This window comes from Heloderma suspectum, chromosome 4 (genome assembly GCF_057233095.1).
Source record: "Heloderma suspectum isolate Gila_16-S chromosome 4, 16-S_ref, whole genome shotgun sequence".
NCBI lineage: Eukaryota > Metazoa > Chordata > Lepidosauria > Squamata > Helodermatidae > Heloderma > Heloderma suspectum.
In genome coordinates, this window is record NC_139461.1 from 26,596,008 (window position 1) to 26,615,590 (window position 19,583).

Consider the following 19,583-nt stretch of genomic DNA (forward strand, 5'->3'; position numbering starts at 1 on the left):
TAACAGATAGTACTTTAGGGACCATTGTATCAGCAGCTGCATACGCCATATTGTTCTGTGTCAAATATGCTGGGAAAGAAATGGGCGCAGTGCAAATCCGTGGAGTTCAGGCCAGTTGGAAGAAATTGATATAGAACGCATAGCAGACAAATAAGCTATTTTGGGATTTGCATTTGTTTGGATATCCCTGGAGCACTGCAAGGCAGTCTTTTGCCTCTAGAAATGAACTTGTCCTTTGACTCTACAGAATATGATAAGTGCCGTTCTTTCCTGAAAAGTTTGTGATTTAACCACATTTTTGAAGACGTGGGGCAAAGTAGTTGAGGATTGTATTCATAAGATTGTATGTCAGTCATTGCCAATTAACTGCCTTGATTCACCTCCCACATAAATGGATATCTGACCCATCAGCCTGTAAGGCCACTGAGTAGTATGGCCTGACACATTGCTTTCTTGTCTAGAGAAGAAACCAGTGTACCACAAAATGTGATGATAGCTTTAAAAAAAAGAATTAGGCAAATTAAAAAAGGGTATTGATGGCTGGAATCTTCATATTCAGGGGCAATATACCTGTAGATCACCAGTTCCTGTGAACAACACAGGAGGTTGCTATCACCATTATACCCTGTCATCTGATTGGTCACTGTTGGATGCGGGGTGCTGGACAAGATAGACACCTGGGGCTGATTTAGCAAAGCAGTCACTTGGTTCTTGGGTTCTACTTGGATATTTGGACTCGGAGGCGACTCTACACATGGACATCACCAGATGGTCAATATGGAAATCAGATTGATTATGTTCTTTGCAGCCAAAGATGGAGAAGCTCTATACAGTCAGTCAAAACAAGACCTGGAGCTGACTGTGGCTCAGATCATGAGCTTCTTATTGCAAAATGCTGGCTTAAATTGAAGAACGTAGGGAAAACCACTAAACCATTCAGGTATGACCTAAATCATATCCCTTATGAATATACAGTGGAGGTGAGGAATAGATTTAAGGGATTAGACCTGATAGAGTGCCTGAGGAACAATGGACGGAGGCCCGTAACATTGTTCAGGAGGCAGCAACGAAATCCACCCCAAAGAAAAAGAAATGCAAAAAAGCAAAGTGGCTGTCTGAGGAGGCTTTACAAGTAGCTGAGGAAAGAAGGGAAGCGAAAAGCAAGGGAGAAAGGGCAAGATATATCCAACTGAATGCAGAGTTCCAGAGAATAGCAAGGAGAGACAAGAAGGCCTTCTTAAATGAACAATGCAAAGAAATCGAGGAAAACAACAGAATGGGAAAGACTAGAGATCTCTTCAAGAAAATCGGAGATCTTAAGGGAACGTTTTGTGCAAAGACGGGCATGATAAAGGACCAAGAAGGCAGGGACCTAACAGAAGCAGCTGAGATTAAGAAGAGGTGGAAAGAATACACAGAAGAACTATACAGAAAAGATCTTAATGTCCCTGATAGCCATGATAGTGCGGTCACTGAACTTGAACCGGACATCCTAGAGAGTGAAGTCAAGTGGGCCTTAGGAAGCATTGCTAACAACAAAGCTAGTGGAGATGACAGTATTCCAGCTGAGCTATTTAAGATCCTAAAAGATGATGCTGTTAAAGTGCTGCACTCAATATGCCAACACATTTGGAACACTCAACAGTGGCTGCAAGACTGGAAAAGGTCAGTTTACATTCCAATTCCAAAGAAGGGCAATGCCAAAGAGTGTTCAAACTACTGAACAATTGTGCTCATTTCACATGCCAACAAGGTTATGCTCAAAATTCTACAAGCTAGGCTTCAGCAGTATGTGAACCGAGAACTACCGGAAGTACAAGCTGGGTTTCGAAGAGGCAGAGGAACTAGAGATCAAATCACCAACATTCGCTGGATCATGGAGAAAGCAAGAGAATTCCAGAAAAACGTCTATTTCTGCTTCATTGACTACGCTAAAGCCTTTGATTGTGTGGATCACAACAAACTGTGGCAAATTCTGAAAGAGATGGGAGTATCAGACCACCTTACCTGTCTCCTGAGAAACCTGTACGAGGGCCAAGAAGCAACAGTAAGAACCGGACATGGAACAACCGATTGGTTCAAAATTGGGAAAGGAGTACGACAAGGCTGCATATTGTCACCCTGCTTATTTAACTTATATGCAAAGTACATCATGAGAAACGCCGAGTTGGATGAATCACAGGTCAGAATTAAGATTGCCGGGAGAATTATCAACAACCTCAGATATGCAGATGATACCACCCTAATGGCAGAAAGCGAAGAGGATCTAAAGAGCCTCTTGTTGAGGATGAAAGAGGAGAGTGCAAAAGCTGGTTTGAAACTCAACATCAAAAAAACAAAGATCATGGCATCTGGCCCCATCACTTCCTGGCATATAGAAGGGGAAGAAATGGAAGCAGTGACAGATTTTATTTTCTTGGGCTCCAAGATCACCGCAGACGGTGACTGTAGCCATGAAATTAAAAGACGCTTGCTCCTTGGGAGGAAAGCTGTGGCAAACCTAGACAGCATAGTAAGAAGCAGAGACATCACCTTGCTGACAAAGGTTCATGTAATCAAAGCTATGGTTTTCCCAGTAGCAACGTATGGCTGTGAGAGCTGGACTATATGGAAGGCTGAGCGCCGAAGAATCGATGCTTTCGAACTGTGGTGCTGGAGAAGACTCTTAGGAGTCCCCTGGACTTCAAGGAGGTCAAATCAGTCCATCCTTAAGGAAATCAACCCTGACTGCTCACTGGAAGGACAGATACTGAAGCTGAAGCTCAAATATTTTGACCACCTAATGCGAAGAGAAAAGTCACTGGAAAAGACCCTGATGCTGGGAAAGATTGAAGGCAAAAGAAGAAGGGGACGGCAGAGGATGAGATGGCTAGATAGCATCACCGATGCAATGAATATGAACCTGAGCACACTCCGGGAGAGAGCAGAGGACAGGAAGGCCTGGCGTGCTATGGTCCATGGGATCACGAAGAGTCGGACACGACTTAACGACTGAACAACAACAACAACCTATTTACTTTTGAAAAGTCATTCATACAATTACTAATTGTGTGAATGGTGTCTCTTCTAGTTTGGCCGTGTGTGTGTGTGTGTAAGGGGAAAGGACAAACAACAGGGCATATGATTCTTAGCCCAGACCTAGCTGTCATTGCTATGTAACATATCAGTTGGACGCGACTTAACGACTGAACAACAACAGCTGTCATTGAGATAATTGATAAAGCATTGCAGCCCAATATTTTATCAGTTTGTTAGCTTAATTAGTTTTTAAACTTTTAATCAGTTAAGTGTGGTCCCCCCCCCATGATAAATTCACAAGAACTTATGAAAACTGCCGATGGCAAACACTGACTTAAGGGGCATTTTGTCTTCCCTTTCACCCAGTAGAAATGCCTCTTCTATTACAACGCGTATGGATCATCTAAAAGCAGAGAAATTCTTATTCTTTCTTCAGAACTGTTGTTTTTATTCGTATGCAGATTCAAACAAATCTAATAGCTTAATCAATTGACTAAAAATTCAGTTAACTAAGATATCCTTAATTAGGTGGACAAGCCTTTCCCTAATGCTAAACAAATGAGTATAGCCCTTCTGAAATCATTATGATGATCAAGAAAGTTTTGTTTTATGTACAAACATTGTGTTCACTGCACACTCTTTGTGACTCTCAGAAAAACTGGGTGGGGTGATTTTTAGTGTGTGTCTGTGTTAATTCATTTCCAAGCTGTTTCTATTCTATCATCATTTCATAGAAATGGGAGTACTGTAGCTCAGGGCAAATAGCCAACCGTAGAGTTTTTAATTTGATTAATGTAGGGCGTTTTATGAGCCAGCTCTGCTTAGTTTTTTAAAAAATCTAAATACAATAGTAACGTTTTTTCTGTAGAAGAGAAACACGATTCTTGAAAATGCAAAATTAACACCCTGTTTTCTGTTTGTCCAGTCTACTGTTGGAATGTTAATTATAACTCTGCCCTAAGTGCAATAGCTTTGAAGGCATCTGCACAAGCCCTTTTTAAGCCTCTGATGTCATTCAAGATCTGACTTCTAATATGAAAAACAGATTTAATTTGCTATTAAATCTTCAAAAACGGTAGGGAGTGTTCCACCCTCCTTGCAGGGATCAAAAGAACCAAAAGACCGGACTGCATTTAATTTTAAGCTTCAGCTTTCAGGTTATATTGCAGATCATAAGATTGTTTGTACATCATACTGCATGTGTGAATATGAAGACTCTGTTCTTGAGCATGGTAACTTGTAAAATCTATTATTTAGTAACTACGTCTTTATTCTTACCTCCATCCAAGGACTCAGGGCAGCATACATGGTTATGTTGTGTGCTTCCCCCTCCCCTTATTGCTATTAAATTGTCGTTGTTCCATCAATGCACATGGTGTCTTCCAGAATTAAGGAACATAGAGAGTTCCCCGCTGGCAAGGAACTTACAATCTAAAATACACAGCGGGGAAACAATCAGAGGGACAACAGAAGAGAGGAATGAATGTGGGCAAATGCCAATACGCAGAGATCTGGTTCACATGTCACAACAAGCCATTGTGGGTTAATTTACAGCCTGGATTGTTTTAGGGTTGTGGGTGGTTAACCACAACAATAACCCAGCCTGGCTGGGTTCGCATGACATGAAAAGCCATGGCGTTTAAGAGGGTAAGCGAAACTAACAGGGCTGACTTACAAACATACATGGTTACAATGAGGCTGTTTATATGTGGTTTCCAACACTGTGTAATGCAGGGAAACGTGGAAGTTCGATGACCTTGGGCTCTTTGAGCTGGCAGAGGTGGTCTCAAGTGTGTCGGTGGAGGAACTCAGGACAGTGGTTCTGGGTGACTTCAAATACCATGCTGAAGTTGTCTCTGGAGTTCCAGCTTGGGATTTCATGGCTTCCATGACACCCATGGGATGTCTCAGTTCATCATCAGCTGAGCACATGAAGCAGGGCATACCCTGGATTTGGTTTTTGCTCCAAGTTGTGAGATAGGTATTCTGAAAATTGTGGGGATCCAAGTAACCCCATTGTTATGGTCAGAACATTTTCTGGTGAGATTTGAACTCACAGAGCTACTTCCCTCCTGCAGGGGTGGGGGACCCATTTGGGTGGTCTGCCCCAGAAGACTGATGGAATCCAATGGATCTCTGAATGCTGTTAAGGATTTTCCATTGGGGAGAGCTGGTGATCCAGCCAAGGCCCTAGTCTCACTGTGGAACAGTGAGATACGGAGGGATATTGACTTGATTTCATCTGAGTGCCGTCTCCAGCACTGTAGAGCTCGCTCTGCTCCTTAGTATACTGGGGAGCTGCAGTCAGTGAAATAGGCTGGACATTGGCTAAAGCGCAAATGGCGTAAGTCTTGAAGCAGTGATGACCGAGCATGTTCTAGAGCAGATAATTGTGCCTATTGCATGGCAGTGCAGGCAGCAAAGAAGTCTTATTTTGCTGCCTCCGTTGCATCCTCAACTATCTGTCCAGTGGAGCTCTTCCTGGTGGTCCAGGGACTATTAACATCCTCCCAAGCAGTTGGGGCCCTGGCCCCTTCAAGGACCTGCTGTGACATTTTTACATCGCACTTTGAGGAAAAAATTGCTTGTCTCTGTGGTGAACTTGATGCTGTTGTTTGCACAGTTCCAGTTGAGGTGTCTGTTGCCACCGTCTGCTAGATTTGGGTTTTGGGTCTCATTGGCTTTTGATACCATCGACCATGGTATCCTCCTGGATTGACTCCGTGGGATGGATATCGAAGGCATTGTGTTACAGTGGTTCTGGTCCTATTTGTGGGGCTGATTTCAGAGAGTAACATTGGATGACCATTCCTCAGCCCCTTGACAATTGAACTATGGGGTTCTGCAGGGTACCATCTTGTCCCCAGTGTTGTTTAACATCTATATGAAGCTGCTGGGAGTGGTCATTAGGGGATTTGGAGCCAAGTGCTCATCAGTATGCTGATGACACACAGCTCTGTCTCCCTGTGACATCTGATTCAGTAGTGGCTGTGCAAGTCCTGGATCAGTGCTTAGATGCAGTAAGGGACTGGATGAGAGCCAATAAACTGAAATTGAATCCTGGCAAGACGGAAGCCTCGTGGATGAGTCTGAGAGATAGGCTCATTGCCTGTTCTGGATGGGGTTGCGCTCCCTCTGAAAGATCAGGTCCATAGCTTGGGGATACTCCTAGACTCATCATTGTCACTGGAGGCCCAAGTGGCAATGGCAGCTCAGGGTGTCTTTTACCAGGTTTGGCTGGTTCACCAGCTACTGCCTCTCCTGGACAGGTATAGCTTGGCCACAGGGGTACAGGTGCTAGTAACCTCAAGACTGGATTATTGCAATGTGCTCTATGTGGGGCTGCCCTTCAGGCTGCTCCAGAAGCTGGAGCTAGTGCAGAATGCAGCAGCTCAGCTGTTGTCGGGAGTTGCCCCTTTTCAGCATGCAACTCATTTGCTGAGGAAACTGCACTGGCTGCCCATTTGGTCCTGGACTAGGTTTAAGGTTTTGGTACTAGTGTACAAAGCCCTTAAACAACTTGGGACCAGGATACCTAAGAGAGTGCCTTCTCCATTACCAACCTGCCCAGTCACTGAGGTCATCAGAGGGCATGCTCCTGGTGGTTCCACATGCACCTGTGGCCCAGTTGGAGTCCACCAAGAAAAGAGCCTTCAGTGTGGTGGCCCCCTTTCTTTGGGGTTGGACTCGATGTTCTTGTAGGCCCCTTCCAACCCTATGAGTCTATGAATTCCCTGCCCATTGAGGTCAGGCAGGCGCCAACACTGTGTCGCTTCCAGTGCCTCCTAAAAACAGTTCTGTTCCAGGAAGCATTCCTTAAATGATCAGCCACAGTTTTTGTTGGCATTTTGTTTTAAATTATTTTAATATGATGTTTTCATCTTTTATCTTTACTATTGGACTTCTTGAGTTCACTGTTCCGGAATCTGTTTGGATGGGGAGCAGTATACAAATGTTGTAAATAAACACAAACATAAACCGGTGTTTCGTAGTGTCCAAAGCCACACTAGGATTGATGTATTTGCTGAGTGATCCATATGGAAAAACTTCCCTTTTATTGCAGTAACACTAGAACACAAGGGCTAGGGTTGGAGGGCTGTTGAAAGCAACAGCAGCCATCATCATGAGCAGCACCCAAATTTGGGGAAATGGTGGAAGACAATAAAGTATATCATAGCTCCCTCTTCTCTTCCCATTTTCTTGTTCTTGGTGTTTGTAGTGGCTTCCATTGTCAGGTATATGGGAAGCTGTTGGCCTTCTCCATAGGGACAGCTTTCCCCTCCTGATTCTAAACATCTGTTCCACAGTGAAACTAATAATTATGTTGGCCTCTGAACATCTAAAACCAGAGGGAGGTGCCAAGTGAATAGGCTAGTATAATGCATGTTCTGTTCCAAGGAATATTAGTAATCACTTCAAAAGCAAACTCCAGTACCTCACCCTCTGCGGTTACTTCAGCTAGTTACTAAAAGAGCATGATTGAGTCTCTTCAACCATTAGGAGAACAGAGCACTCTTGAGGGCAGCAGGGCGTACATTGTCAATGCATTCTCCTTAGAACAATAGGAAGGGAAGTCCTTGGATCGAGTTATTAATAACAGAATTTTGGGTGATAAAGTATAAAACTTCATACATATTGAGAAGTACTATGTGAAGGCTCAGGACTTACAAGCAACTATATAAATATATTTAAATAGAGTGAAAATTGAGTTTGAGGGGACAGAAGCATGAAGAGAGTACGAGGAAATTTTTGCCGTTTGCAACAGGCATGTTCATCTTTTTGGCTGTAGCTGCATCCTCACTGGCTAACAGAATCCTTTTTCTTAATGATTAAGCTTTTTGAATAGTGAACTTCCCCAAACCTTATTGAGGCCTTCATATAGATATTTTCAACTCTAGAGTAGTTATAGATCAAAGTGGGGATCAGTTCTCAATGCTTTATCTCACAGATGTCTGTTTGCAGCACTTTAGGCTGCCTTGTGAAAGGCTTCCTGTTCCATGTGTTTTTGATGTGGCATATCACTGTAACCTCATTTGGGGAGTTAGTGCTAGTAAAGACTACCTGCTGGCAAGGAAGTGAATATATTTATTTATTTCATTTCATTTCTATACCACCCAATAGCCGAAGCTCTCTGGGCAGTTCACAGAAATTAAAACCAAACAACACACAATAAGACAATTTAAAATATATAGAACATTAAAACCACAATATAACAATACAACCACAATAAAACCTAGCAGCAGTGCAAGAGTTTAAAATACAGATTTAAAACAGCAAAGATAAAAATTTAGAAAGCTAAAATGCTAAAATGCCTGGGAAAATAAAAAGGTCTTCACCTGGCGCCGAAAGGAATACAATGTAGGCGCCAGACAAACCTCACTAGGGAGCTCATTCCAGAGCTGGGGTGCCACAGCAGAAAAAGCCCTCCTCCTAGTAGCCACCCGCCTCACTTCCTTTGGCAGGGGCTCACGGAGAAGGGCCGCTGATGATGATCTTAAGGTCCGGACAGGCACATATGGGAGGAGGCGATCCTTCAGGTAACCTGGCCCCAAGCCGTTAAGGGCTTTGAATGTTAACACCAGCACTTTGAATCGGGCCCGGAAGTGGACTGGCAGCCAGTGCAGCTGGAAAAGTACTGGCGTAATATGAGCTCGCAGGCCAGTCCCTGTTAACAATCTTGCTGCCCTATTTTGGACCAGCTGAAGTTTCCGGACCGTTTTCAAAGGCAGCCCCACGTATAACGCATTGCAGTAATCCAGACGAGAAGTTATCAGAGCATGGATAACTGTAGCTAGGCTATCTCTGTCCAGATAAGGGCGTAGTTGGTATACCAGCCTAAGGTGATAAAAAGTGCTCCATGCCACTGAGTTCACCTGTGCCTCAAGTGACAGTTCTGGATCCAAGAGCACCCCCAAACTACGAACCTGATCCTTTAGGGGGAGTGCAACCCCCTCCAGAACAGGTTGAATATCACCTAGCCGGGCAGACGAACCACCCACTAACAGTACCTCCGTCTTGTCTGGATTGAGTTTCAGTTTATTAGCCCTCATCCAGTCCATTACCGTGCCCAGGCACTGATTCAGAACAGCCACTGCCTCACCTGGTTTTGATGAGAAAGAGAGGTAGAGCTGGGTGTCATCTGCATATTGATGGCACCTCAGCCCACACCTCCGGATAACCTCCTCCAGCGGTTTCATGTAGATGTTAAACAGCATGGGGGATAAAATAGAGCCCTGTGGAACCCCATGGCATAATTGCCATGGCACAGAGCAATAATCCCCCAGCACCACCTTCTGGAATCGGCCATCCAAGTAGGAGCGGAACCACTGTAGTGCAGTGCCTCCAACTCCTAACCCAGACAACCTATCCAGAAGGATACCATGGTCGATGGTATCGAAAGCTGCTGAGAGGTCCAGGAGAATCAACTGTTGCATCAACAGCAACATATAGCTAGATTTCAGTGCCTGGAATTAACAAGAGATAACACTTTAAGCAAGTCTCTCTTATTTTTCTATGTATCTATGTATTTTGGTATTTTGTGTTGAAGTTAACTGCATAAAAATTATTGGGGCATTACTGATACCTGATGTCTTTGTTAGTGCAGAGTGTTTTTAAAACCATGGTAGCAAGCAAGGATTTTACCCCAATTTTCACCTCTAAAGCTTACAGAATTGAGGCAAAACAGTAGGGTTGGGGTTTATTTTCCAAGGAACTTCAGAAGATGTTTGAGAGCTTTCACAGATTTGTTTCGTACAGTTTGCTTTAAGTAAATTAGGCTACGATCCCCTGTGGACATTCCTGGGAGTAAGCCAGATAGTAAGATAGATAGACAGATAGACATATATATTTTGATAGACGGCAAAGTTCATTTTGTACTTTTACATTTGGTTTCTAAACTTGTGTTTTGAAATGACTCTGAAATCTGGTATGGTTTAGAGTGTGTTAGATGTGTGTACCCAAATCATCAGGGGCGCACTTTTTATGTTCACGCAATGAATTGTGGATGACAGCTTCATAGTTATAATGTAAGCCTGTAATGTAGAAGCTGTAATCATGTGGTCAGAGGCTTGTCTGGGAATAGAACAAGGCAAGAAATCCAGCACATTAAAGAGATGGTAACGCTGAACAGACAATATACTTGAAATTCTCGCTAACCTGTTAAGCCTTAAACACTGTGGTCCTTTCATACGTTAGAGGCCGTTACCACCTCTGTGTGAACTCTCCAGTCAACTTCAAGGCAGGTTCAACTACTGCCATTCCTATGTTAATCAGAAATGGGGCACAAAAATGTATTGTTGGCGTTTCCCCTCCCCTCCCCTGTGCACACAGGTTCACCACAATTTAAGATTGTTTAATTCAGAGTCCCTATAAGACATTTTATAACATCATAAAATTGGCTGGGCATAGATATGGGGTGAATTTGTTGCTTTGTTCACTAAGGTGGGGAAAATGGTGTTTTCTGCAGTGTTTTTTTCCCATCTAAAATCTAGTTTCCTCGCCTACATATCATAAGAACATAAAAGCCTGCTGGATCAGAGCAAAGATCAATCTCGTCTAACCGTTTAAGGGCGCAGTCCTATTGGGATAGACATCAGCCTCTGAACTCGGTGGCTGACACCTATCCAATGCAGAACAGCAGGAGCACGGAGGGAATCCTCTCTTCTGTACTTCGGCTGCCCTGCATTTTCGGTTAGATGCACAATTTCAGCTGTCTAGCCGGGACATGTCGGAGTGGGAGGAGGGGAGGCTACATGGTGCATAGCAAGCATAAAGGCTTCCACAGCCGCCTCCCTCCCCACCCCCGGGAACGCCTCCTTTTAGCTCTCTCAGCGCTCCATTTCTGAGCACAGAGACTGGTGAGAACCGTGTCACCTACAAGGGGGAGGGGGCAGGAAGCATGGTTTTCGAGAAACCAAAAAATCCTATGTCCGTCTAGATGTTGTTTAGTGGCCATGGGACTGCTCTCTAAAATGCTTTTAAAATATGTAAATGCTTTAAAATATAGTAGATAATGTTGAACTTTGACTACAGGGACTTGGGTTCAAATCTCTATTCATCCATGGATTTCAAGGCTGGCTATTTTCTTTCTCTCAGTCTAAACTCTACCTCTTAGGTTTGACATGAGATTAACATGGGGTAACCCCAAACTCTTGGAAGAATGGTGGTATAGAAAATAGAATAAAATGAAAAGTAAACATAATGTAGACATGAATATAATATAATAAAATGCTCTGGATTCACTAACCCACTGACAGAAGTTATCAGAATCTTTAAATTGCATTCATAACAGATGCTGATTTTTTGGGAAGTCTGAACATGTGACATTTTAATGTCACTCAGGAAAAGCAAGCCGACCACCTGATAGTGGTCAGAACGCTAGCAGAAAGCAAAGCAAGGTCATACACGCAATACACACGCACACACACGCACGCTCACACACATATATATGTAACATTTTTAAACTTTAGTTCTGCAACCTGTTAAATAAAAATTGTTAGGAACCTCAGAAATCCTGAAAAGGCCTACCAAATGTATCTGGGATTGCTAGCTGAACAGAACATGCATGTTGCCTTGTGATGAACATGGAAGATAAAAGGGGAAAGATAATGGTATTGATCCTGTGAAAGAACTTGCCATCATATTTGTCTGGGGTCACAAGAAGAAATGGTATTTGTGTTGGTATTTGCATTCTCTCTCCCTTCATCTTGAATGCTTGTTTGAGTTTCCTTTTCTATTCAGACTGTTGGGCAAAGGTGCTACGCACATGCTGTACTATACATATTCATGTGGAGTTTGGATGCATCAGTTAAAGATGCTTGGGTCATCTGTGGCAGTGAGAGAGGTAGTATGATGTAGACAGTGACCTGGTTCGCATGATTAAACAATCCATGTTTAACCATAGGTTGTTTGGGAGTGCAAGCAAACAAGCATGGTGGCTCCCAACCACTTCTGGTGGGCTAAACAACCCCTTGGGTTCTCCCTGACGTGCAAACCTAGAACTCTGGTTTGCGGAGGGAGAACAACCCAGAGTTAGAACTCACGTTTTGTTCTTGGGTTATAACTCTGGGTTGATTCTTGGTCAACAACCCAGAGTTCCAGGTTCGGACATCACGAACAAGAACCCAGGAACACAGTGTCCCTGGGTTGTTTAGCGCACTGGAAGCAGATAAGCAGTCAGGAGCCAGCATGCTCACTCGTTTCCACACCCAAACAACCTGGGTTGTTTAATTGTGTGAATCAGATCAATACGTTGGACTGGAACTCTGGGAGATTTGGCCTGATGTCATGTTTTTAGCCATAGCTTCCCTTGCTTATCTCAGATTCTCATCTATAAAAATGGGTATCATTATAAAGATATAAGGAATTACATTTTGTTTACTCCAACTGATGGTCTGCCTGGCCTAGGACTGTGTACTGTGACAGATAACAGCTCTTCAGGTCTTTGTCTTTGCTATCGAGTCCTTTAACTGGAGATACCATGCATTGAACCACACACATGAAAAGCATGTGCCCTCCTGGTGAGCAATAGGCTCTCCCTCCACTTTACTTATATCACCTGATTGTTCAAGGTTATGCAGGTGAAATTGGTAAAAACTGTAATGCCATTTTCACAACTTACAGACAGTTTTAGCGTTTGAAAAAGGCTACATGGATGACATTTGATTAAAATTGTTAGAGTGGTAAAGAAGTTGCCCAATACAGCTTGAAAAGCAGCTCTTGCAAAAGCATTCTTAAAACTTGCAACCCCAAAACTGCTAAAATGCATGTGGTGTGTATGCATGAGTTGAATGACTGACTTCCCCAGTCTTCAGAATGTCCTTTGAAAATTCTGTGTGCTGTGTTGCTGTAAAATGGAATTTATGCCAATCTATTCCAGGTAAAGAGCAATCTTCGTTGGAATTGTTGAGCATATTGCCAAAGCCTGTGCCTCCACTGCCTGGTTTTACTAAAGAGTCCAGCTCCTCCAAGCACAGTGAGCACCATCACCACCACCATCACGAACACAAGAAGAAGAAGAAGAAACACAAACACAAGCATAAGCATAAGCACAAACATGACAGCAAGGAAAAAGAGAAGGAGCCTTTCACCTTCTCCAACAGCCCTGCCAGTGGACGGTCCATTCGCTCGCCTTCACTGTCAGACTGAAGCAAATGACTGCAGAGTTGATAGAGCATCTGGAGGCAGTGTGCTTTTTCCCATGTCTTTAGAGTAAAACGTGAGTCACTGCAGTTATTCAGAACCTATGTCAAGATCTAAATTCCAAATTTCTGTTCTGTTGGCCAGCTGCAGTGATCAAGTTCAGGGGGTGGGGAGATAATGTAGTTTAGGGTTCAGAGACATTTTCTATGACAGTATTCTTCATCTGTCCTCCTTATATTTTCCTTTCAAAGAGAGAAGCAACTCCTATTTGTGCGTGTGTCCTACATCCACAGCCCAACAGGGTGTCCTGCCAAAGTGAATTATGTTTTAAACTTTTGATGGCTGTCATGAAGTGTGTATTAAACAGAAGCTGACTGCCAAACCTTCTGGAAAAGCTGCCATTCCCTGTATAGTGTTGTATAATATAATGTAGACTTCCTGAGGCCTTTGTATAATCTCTTTAACCATTGCAGGTGACCCACCACTTTTTTTATTGCCTCAAATGGTTCCTTACCCAAAGTAATAAGTGTTTTTTTTAAGATGCTGTTTTTAAAAAAATAATTATGAGCATAACCCGTTTCAGTTGAACTGCACATGGCAATTGTTTCCATAACGTTTTTCTTAGCAAAAAAAAAAAGCCCCTACTGTGTGTGCTGTCCCCTGTAATCAGACTCATAACTGTATAATGAAGTTTGAGCCAAAAACCAACCCTCAAAAAACTGGCAAAGGAAGCTGTTCCATAAAATGTCAATTAACCTTTAAAATACTCTCCTTGTGAGGGAAAAGCCATTGCAAATACTTAAACTCTCCCATTTTCTAGTCAATTTGCTTGTGAACTCTCTGACAGGATCCATTTAAATGTGCAGTGAGTAAAGTCAAACATGAAGCTGTGACTTAAGCTGTTTTATTACATAAAGTCATAAAATCCAGCAGGTATTCCATTGAAGAGCTTGATAATTATGTAAAGTAGGACTGCTTTTCAACACTTTTTTCATTTCTGTGTAGCACTAGTGCTTGCTTTCTTCCCCCAGCCCCTGATTTCCTAGAATATTTTGAGTTGCTTCTACAATCTGGTTCAGAGCTTTTCTTGTAAATGCAGACTTTAGGTTAAGATTTTTTTTAATTTGGGGTGTGTGTGTGTGTGTGTGTGTGTGTGTTATATAGCCTATTGACAGTGGAAAGAGTAATGCTGATCCATAAAAAGATGAGGGACCCAAGAAGATTTTTTTTAAAAGAGAAGGTAATCTATTAATAAACACTTTTATACAATGTGTTGTTGAGTGTTATATATTCTTACTGTGTATAATTATCAGTGTAAAAACACGAGCCAGTGAGGAAGAGAAATATGCATTCCAACATGCAAGCCTGGGTCTCGTGTGTGTCTGGCTAATGCTGTATTACCTCAAAAGTGCAGTTTGGCCTCCGTTCTGGCCTTTGGGTGTGAGATTATAATAAGCGTCTTGCATAATTACACTGATGTCATTGCTGGTTTTTAGCTGAAGTCTGTGGCAGCTTGCTATTGGTTCAGAATTATCTTTATGTTTAAGTTCTTTGCTTTAATAAGAATTATTTCGCTTGTACTGTTGAGGGGAATGCAGTTTGCATAATTACAAATCAGAAGCAGTACTGTGGGATGCCTCCAAATGGACAAGGAGAAACGGGGTGAACCATACAGAGTGAGGTCCCTCAGCAGGTATGCATTGTATACATTCAAACCACTGAAAGGTGCGGCTGTTTACCCGAACCCATACTGCCAGATGTACATCCATTTATTACATTTACTTAGGGCTCAATCCTATGCATGTTTAGACAGAAAAGTCGTACACCTCCCAGCATTCCTCAGCCAGCCATTTCTGTCTAAATATGCATAGGATCATGCCCTTATTTTTTTTCAAAAAAAAATTAAACCACCCTTTATTAAGATGGATACCAGGTTGGTGTAGAAAGACGTTCAAATTTATAATGGCAGATAGAATATAATAAAAGCAGCAACAACAACCATCATGCAAACAATAAAATGGCTCAACAAAATGATAAAATAGTCAGGAGGCAATACGAGCGTTTTAAATGCCCAAACAAATAGAAATGTCAGGTCCTATTTTCAAAAAGATTGCAATGTCGGGACCAGTTGAACAACCTTGGTAAGACCATTCTAAACTTGGGTTGCCATTAAACAAAAGACCCTTGCCTCCCTTTGAGGTAGATTACACCCACCTATGAAGCTGTGATTTCCAGCATATGCATACCAAATGACATACAGACAACATGATCTAATTATTAATAGCGTTTGACTGGAAAGATGGGTTTAAATCCGCATTAAACCCTGAAGCTCACTGGGTGACCTTGCTAACCTACCTCACAGGTTTGTCATGACAATAAAATGGGGAGGGATTCCTTATAGGAAGAGTTGGATATATTGGTAATAATGCCAGTGAGACAGTCACACATGACCAACTGCATTCAGATTTGACACTAGCCCTATGCAGGCATTTGTCTGCAACACATGAAGGGCTAACGTGGGGATGGAATAGGCACCTCTGACTATCTCATAGATCTTTATGCACTGAGTGTGAAAGTCTGTATAGGGGCTTGTAAGTTCGTTTGGCTGAATGTGCTGCCTTACCAGGGTTCCTGATAGGGATGTGCACCAACCACAAGAATTGGTTCAGACTGTGATTTGGCAATTTGGAAAACAGCCCAATTTGGCTTCGAGCAATTCAGAGGCCAACCATTTCAACTCAGATCCAAATATTGATTTGGAAATCCAAACCTTCATGCTTCCAGTAGATTATCAGTGTAAATGTTTAAAGGTATAACTCCCTGCCCCTCCCCTAGTTCATCAGAAGGGGATGAAATTTGCAGGAATAGTAGCCCCTTAGGAAGGGATTACATCTGCCAGGTTTCAGACAAATAGGTACAGGGGAGATTGTGCTATACGCTTTTAAATTTAGATTCTTTTAAAAAAGGGAACTGCCCATACCTTTTTTATTTCTTGGCAGAGTTGGATGAAATGTGCAGGGATAGTTGCTCTTTCTGAGGGCATCAAACCTGGCAAGTTGTAAGATGAATAGATTCAGGATTTTATGTGCCAGAGCAGCCTTTACAGTTTGGGGGTTTCCAAAAAAGGATACTCTTATCCCCCAGTGTTTTTTGTTGACAATTATTATGAAAATAACATGCAGTATAGAGGGGGCCCTGGTTAAGAAACCTGCAAAATTTCAGAAGTGAACAGGTTTTTTGTGGAAGGGAAGTGTTCAGATTTTGGAGGGGGGCAGGGGGTGTTAAAAGATTCCACGGCTTTTTTGGCAATTTGTATTAAAATCATGTATGTCATAGAGGTGTCTCTAGGCAAGATACCTGCAACATTTCAGAAGGATCGGTGCAGGGGCTAGGGAGTTACAATGAATAAAAACAATTTAAGGCTTTTTTCCTGCTGAGTTGGCACCAAAATAACAGAAAATGCAATAGGACAGGTAGATGATGGATTTGGGTCAGGCAAAGGCAGAAGGACCTGAACATCCAGCATTTTCCAAGCAAGCACCCAATGCCTCATCCTCTAAGGTCCTACAAACTCCACCAAACCTCTTTTAACAGTTCTGCTTCTGGGGAAGAGAACTAGCAAAGAGCACTGAACAATGGATCGGTCCTGTTTTTAACATCCCTTCTGAAAGCACTGGGATTGGAGAGCTCTGGTATAACCATTCACAGTGATCAGAAAGTAGAGCTGTCAGTCACAAAACTACAGCCCCACCTCTCCTTCCTTATATGGAGAGCTTGGGGAGAAATGTATCAATTTTTGGAGACACACTGTCTGTGTCCCTCCAAACCATGAATTTTCGTGAGTGTTTGGATTCGGTCTGCTATTTGCACATCTCCCGAATCTATCCAAATCATCCTGATTTACCAAATCTGAAGCAGTGGAATGTTCTTACAAGCCCCTATGCAGATTTTAACAGCCAATATGTGAAGATCTATGAGGAAGCTGGGGGCATTTTGTTGCACCCCTCTGCTCCTTTAGCCCTATGAGCATGTCAGGTGAACACCTGCATAGGGCTTATCTCTACGACACTAAGGGTGCAATCCTATACATGTTTGGACAGAAAAAAGCCCTAGAACTTCCAGTATTCCCCAGCCAGCTGTCCAAACATGCATAGGATCACATTCGCTGGGGAATGCTGGGAGTTGTAGGACATTTTACTGTCTACATGTGCATAGGATTGCACTTTAAATTGCTGTCTGTGAGGGGGAAACATACTATATGAAACTCCCTTCAAAGATGCATATTAGCTATTCGCAGTATCCATTTTTGCCAGAGAAACACCAGCATTAGAAAGTGTGGTTGAACCAATATGGTGGGGCTAGGGTGTTAAACTAGGAGCTGAGAGACTCAGGTTCAAGTCTCCACTCAGTCCTGAAGCTCACTGAGTAACCTTGAACCAGTCACTCATTCTCATCCTAACCTAGCTCTACAGGTGTGTTGTGAGGATAAAACAGAGGGAGGGTGAGAACTATGTATATCACTTGCAGCTTCTTGGAGGAAAGGCAAGATATAAATGTGATAAATACAATGAGAACAAAGGCATCCTGTGTCTGTGAAACAGGGATAATGCAAAGCAGTGTGATGGCATCAACAGTTCTGGGAAATAGCAAAAATAAATAAAATTGTTTGAAAGCAGCTCTAGCCTGTGCAGACCTGGCGTCAAGGATGGGCACAGTTGGGTACTTGCTGAGAGCCCACACCCCAGCATGGGCCTGCTGACGAGTCCCATGGAGTTGCTCCTTCTCCATTGCAACCTGCTGGTTCACCTGCTTCTCACTAGCCCAGACAATGGTGGTGAGAAGGAGCAGCAGCAGCAGCAAATACCACTGCCTACTAGCTCACTCTGCCTGTCAAGCAAGCAAGTGGTAGCAATGGTGAAAGAAAAGGATGAGGAGCATTAGCAGCTGGTGACAATGATGGTGAGGAGGTTGACTCACTGAAGGAGGGGGACCATTGAGGGTGTCTTGCCCAAGGGCCCTCAAAAGACTAGAGCTGGTACTGACCGCTGTGTTTGTGGTACACTCAAAAAATAAAAAGCCGCTTATTGTAATTATACCATCTGGGCTTCGTACTGTAGGGGGCAGCAGGCACTTTGCATGAGTTCCCCAAGCTGCATGTGATGCTGGCCTGCCCGCTCAGCCCAAGGGAGAGTGCCTTTTTCAGAGTTTCGCCAAACCTGTTAAGGAGCATTATAAGCCTCCCTGATTACAGGGGGATTCCTACGTGCCACTCCGAAAAGGTCTCTGGTGGCTTTGATGTTGTAGCAATGAGTCCAGCTATCCCAATTCTGAGAGCTAATGCAATATATGGCCAAGGGGCTGTGCTGAAAGTCTATCTGCTTTTGAATCTTGCCTCTAACATGAACAAATAGCATGAACAAATTTATTACTGTATTATTACCAGAGAGAGGTCCTTCTAGAATTTTCTGCCAGGACAACGTGGCCAGCCTTTGGTGTTGCACGCTTTGACTTGGGTGTGTGTGGATTTGCTGCTCCACCTCAGGCAGCAAAATGCCTTGGGCCAGCCCTGCATTCCATCCCCATCCTTGCATTATAAGGTTCATAATACTGATCTGCCCGTATGTGTTTATTACTGAGATAAAGTATGTGAAGTACTTTGAACATTCCCTATAAACTAGAAATGGGATTACTGCATTGTATCCAATGTTAGTCCTACATAGAGCAAACCAATGGAAATGAATGGGACTTGGTCATGACTAACTTAAACCCAGTTCTTTTCAATGGGTCTACTCTGAGTAGGACTGAAATTGGATGCAACCTACTGTTGGCTTTTTTGTTTATAGGACAGATTCACTGGAACCCAAGGCTCTGCAAGATATGTTATTAAATCTCCTTTATGCAGAAGCATGCGTTTGGTGCTGAATGATCAAAATGGTCCCAATACAACATGTCACATGTTGTTCTAGTCCAATTCTCCCCCTCCCAAGAAATGTCTCCAGCAGCTTGGAGCTGTCAAACTTTTAAACTGTAGCTTTGTGCAACAGCTTTCTTGCTGGCTTGTGGAATAAAGCTCAGAATGATAGTCTTTAACTGCCAGCTTATGGTGACTGTTTTAAATCATAGTTCACTCTTACATTATCCATCACATAATCTGGGCTGCTTGTGCCCTGTGTGTGAAAGAGTTCTGCACCCATGACAGACAAATTAAAGGTACCGGCACAAATAGTAATAATTTGCTTCATCGTGCCTGCACAAGTATTATCATTTTAAAAGTGGTTTTCCTTCAATGGTTGAAATCAAAGAGGGAGGAACAAAGTGGCAGAAATCACAGAGGTGGCAGAAAGAGCTGTTCCTCTAACCAGGGGTAATGGGGTAACTGTCCCAAAGCAGCTGTACATGGTAGCTGTAGGGAAGGAAAGATTCCA

General features: G+C 43.0%; 1 protein-coding gene across 5 annotated transcripts in view; it reads left to right on the forward strand.

Annotated features, from left to right (window-relative positions):
- Positions 1-19,583, forward strand: part of TAF2 (TATA-box binding protein associated factor 2) — a 96,761-nt gene that overhangs the window by 54,198 nt on the left and 22,980 nt on the right. For 2 of the 5 annotated variants that reach the window (XM_084848891.1, XM_084848892.1), the window contains exon 26: positions 12,896-14,431. The exons of the other annotated variants lie outside the window; for them this stretch is intronic. In XM_084848891.1, coding sequence (XP_084705017.1) covers positions 12,896-13,164 — 269 coding nt within the window. In that variant the 3' untranslated portion in view covers positions 13,165-14,431. Of the gene's footprint in view, positions 1-12,895; positions 14,432-19,583 lie in introns of those variants that run through there. 5 annotated transcript variants of the gene reach the window in all.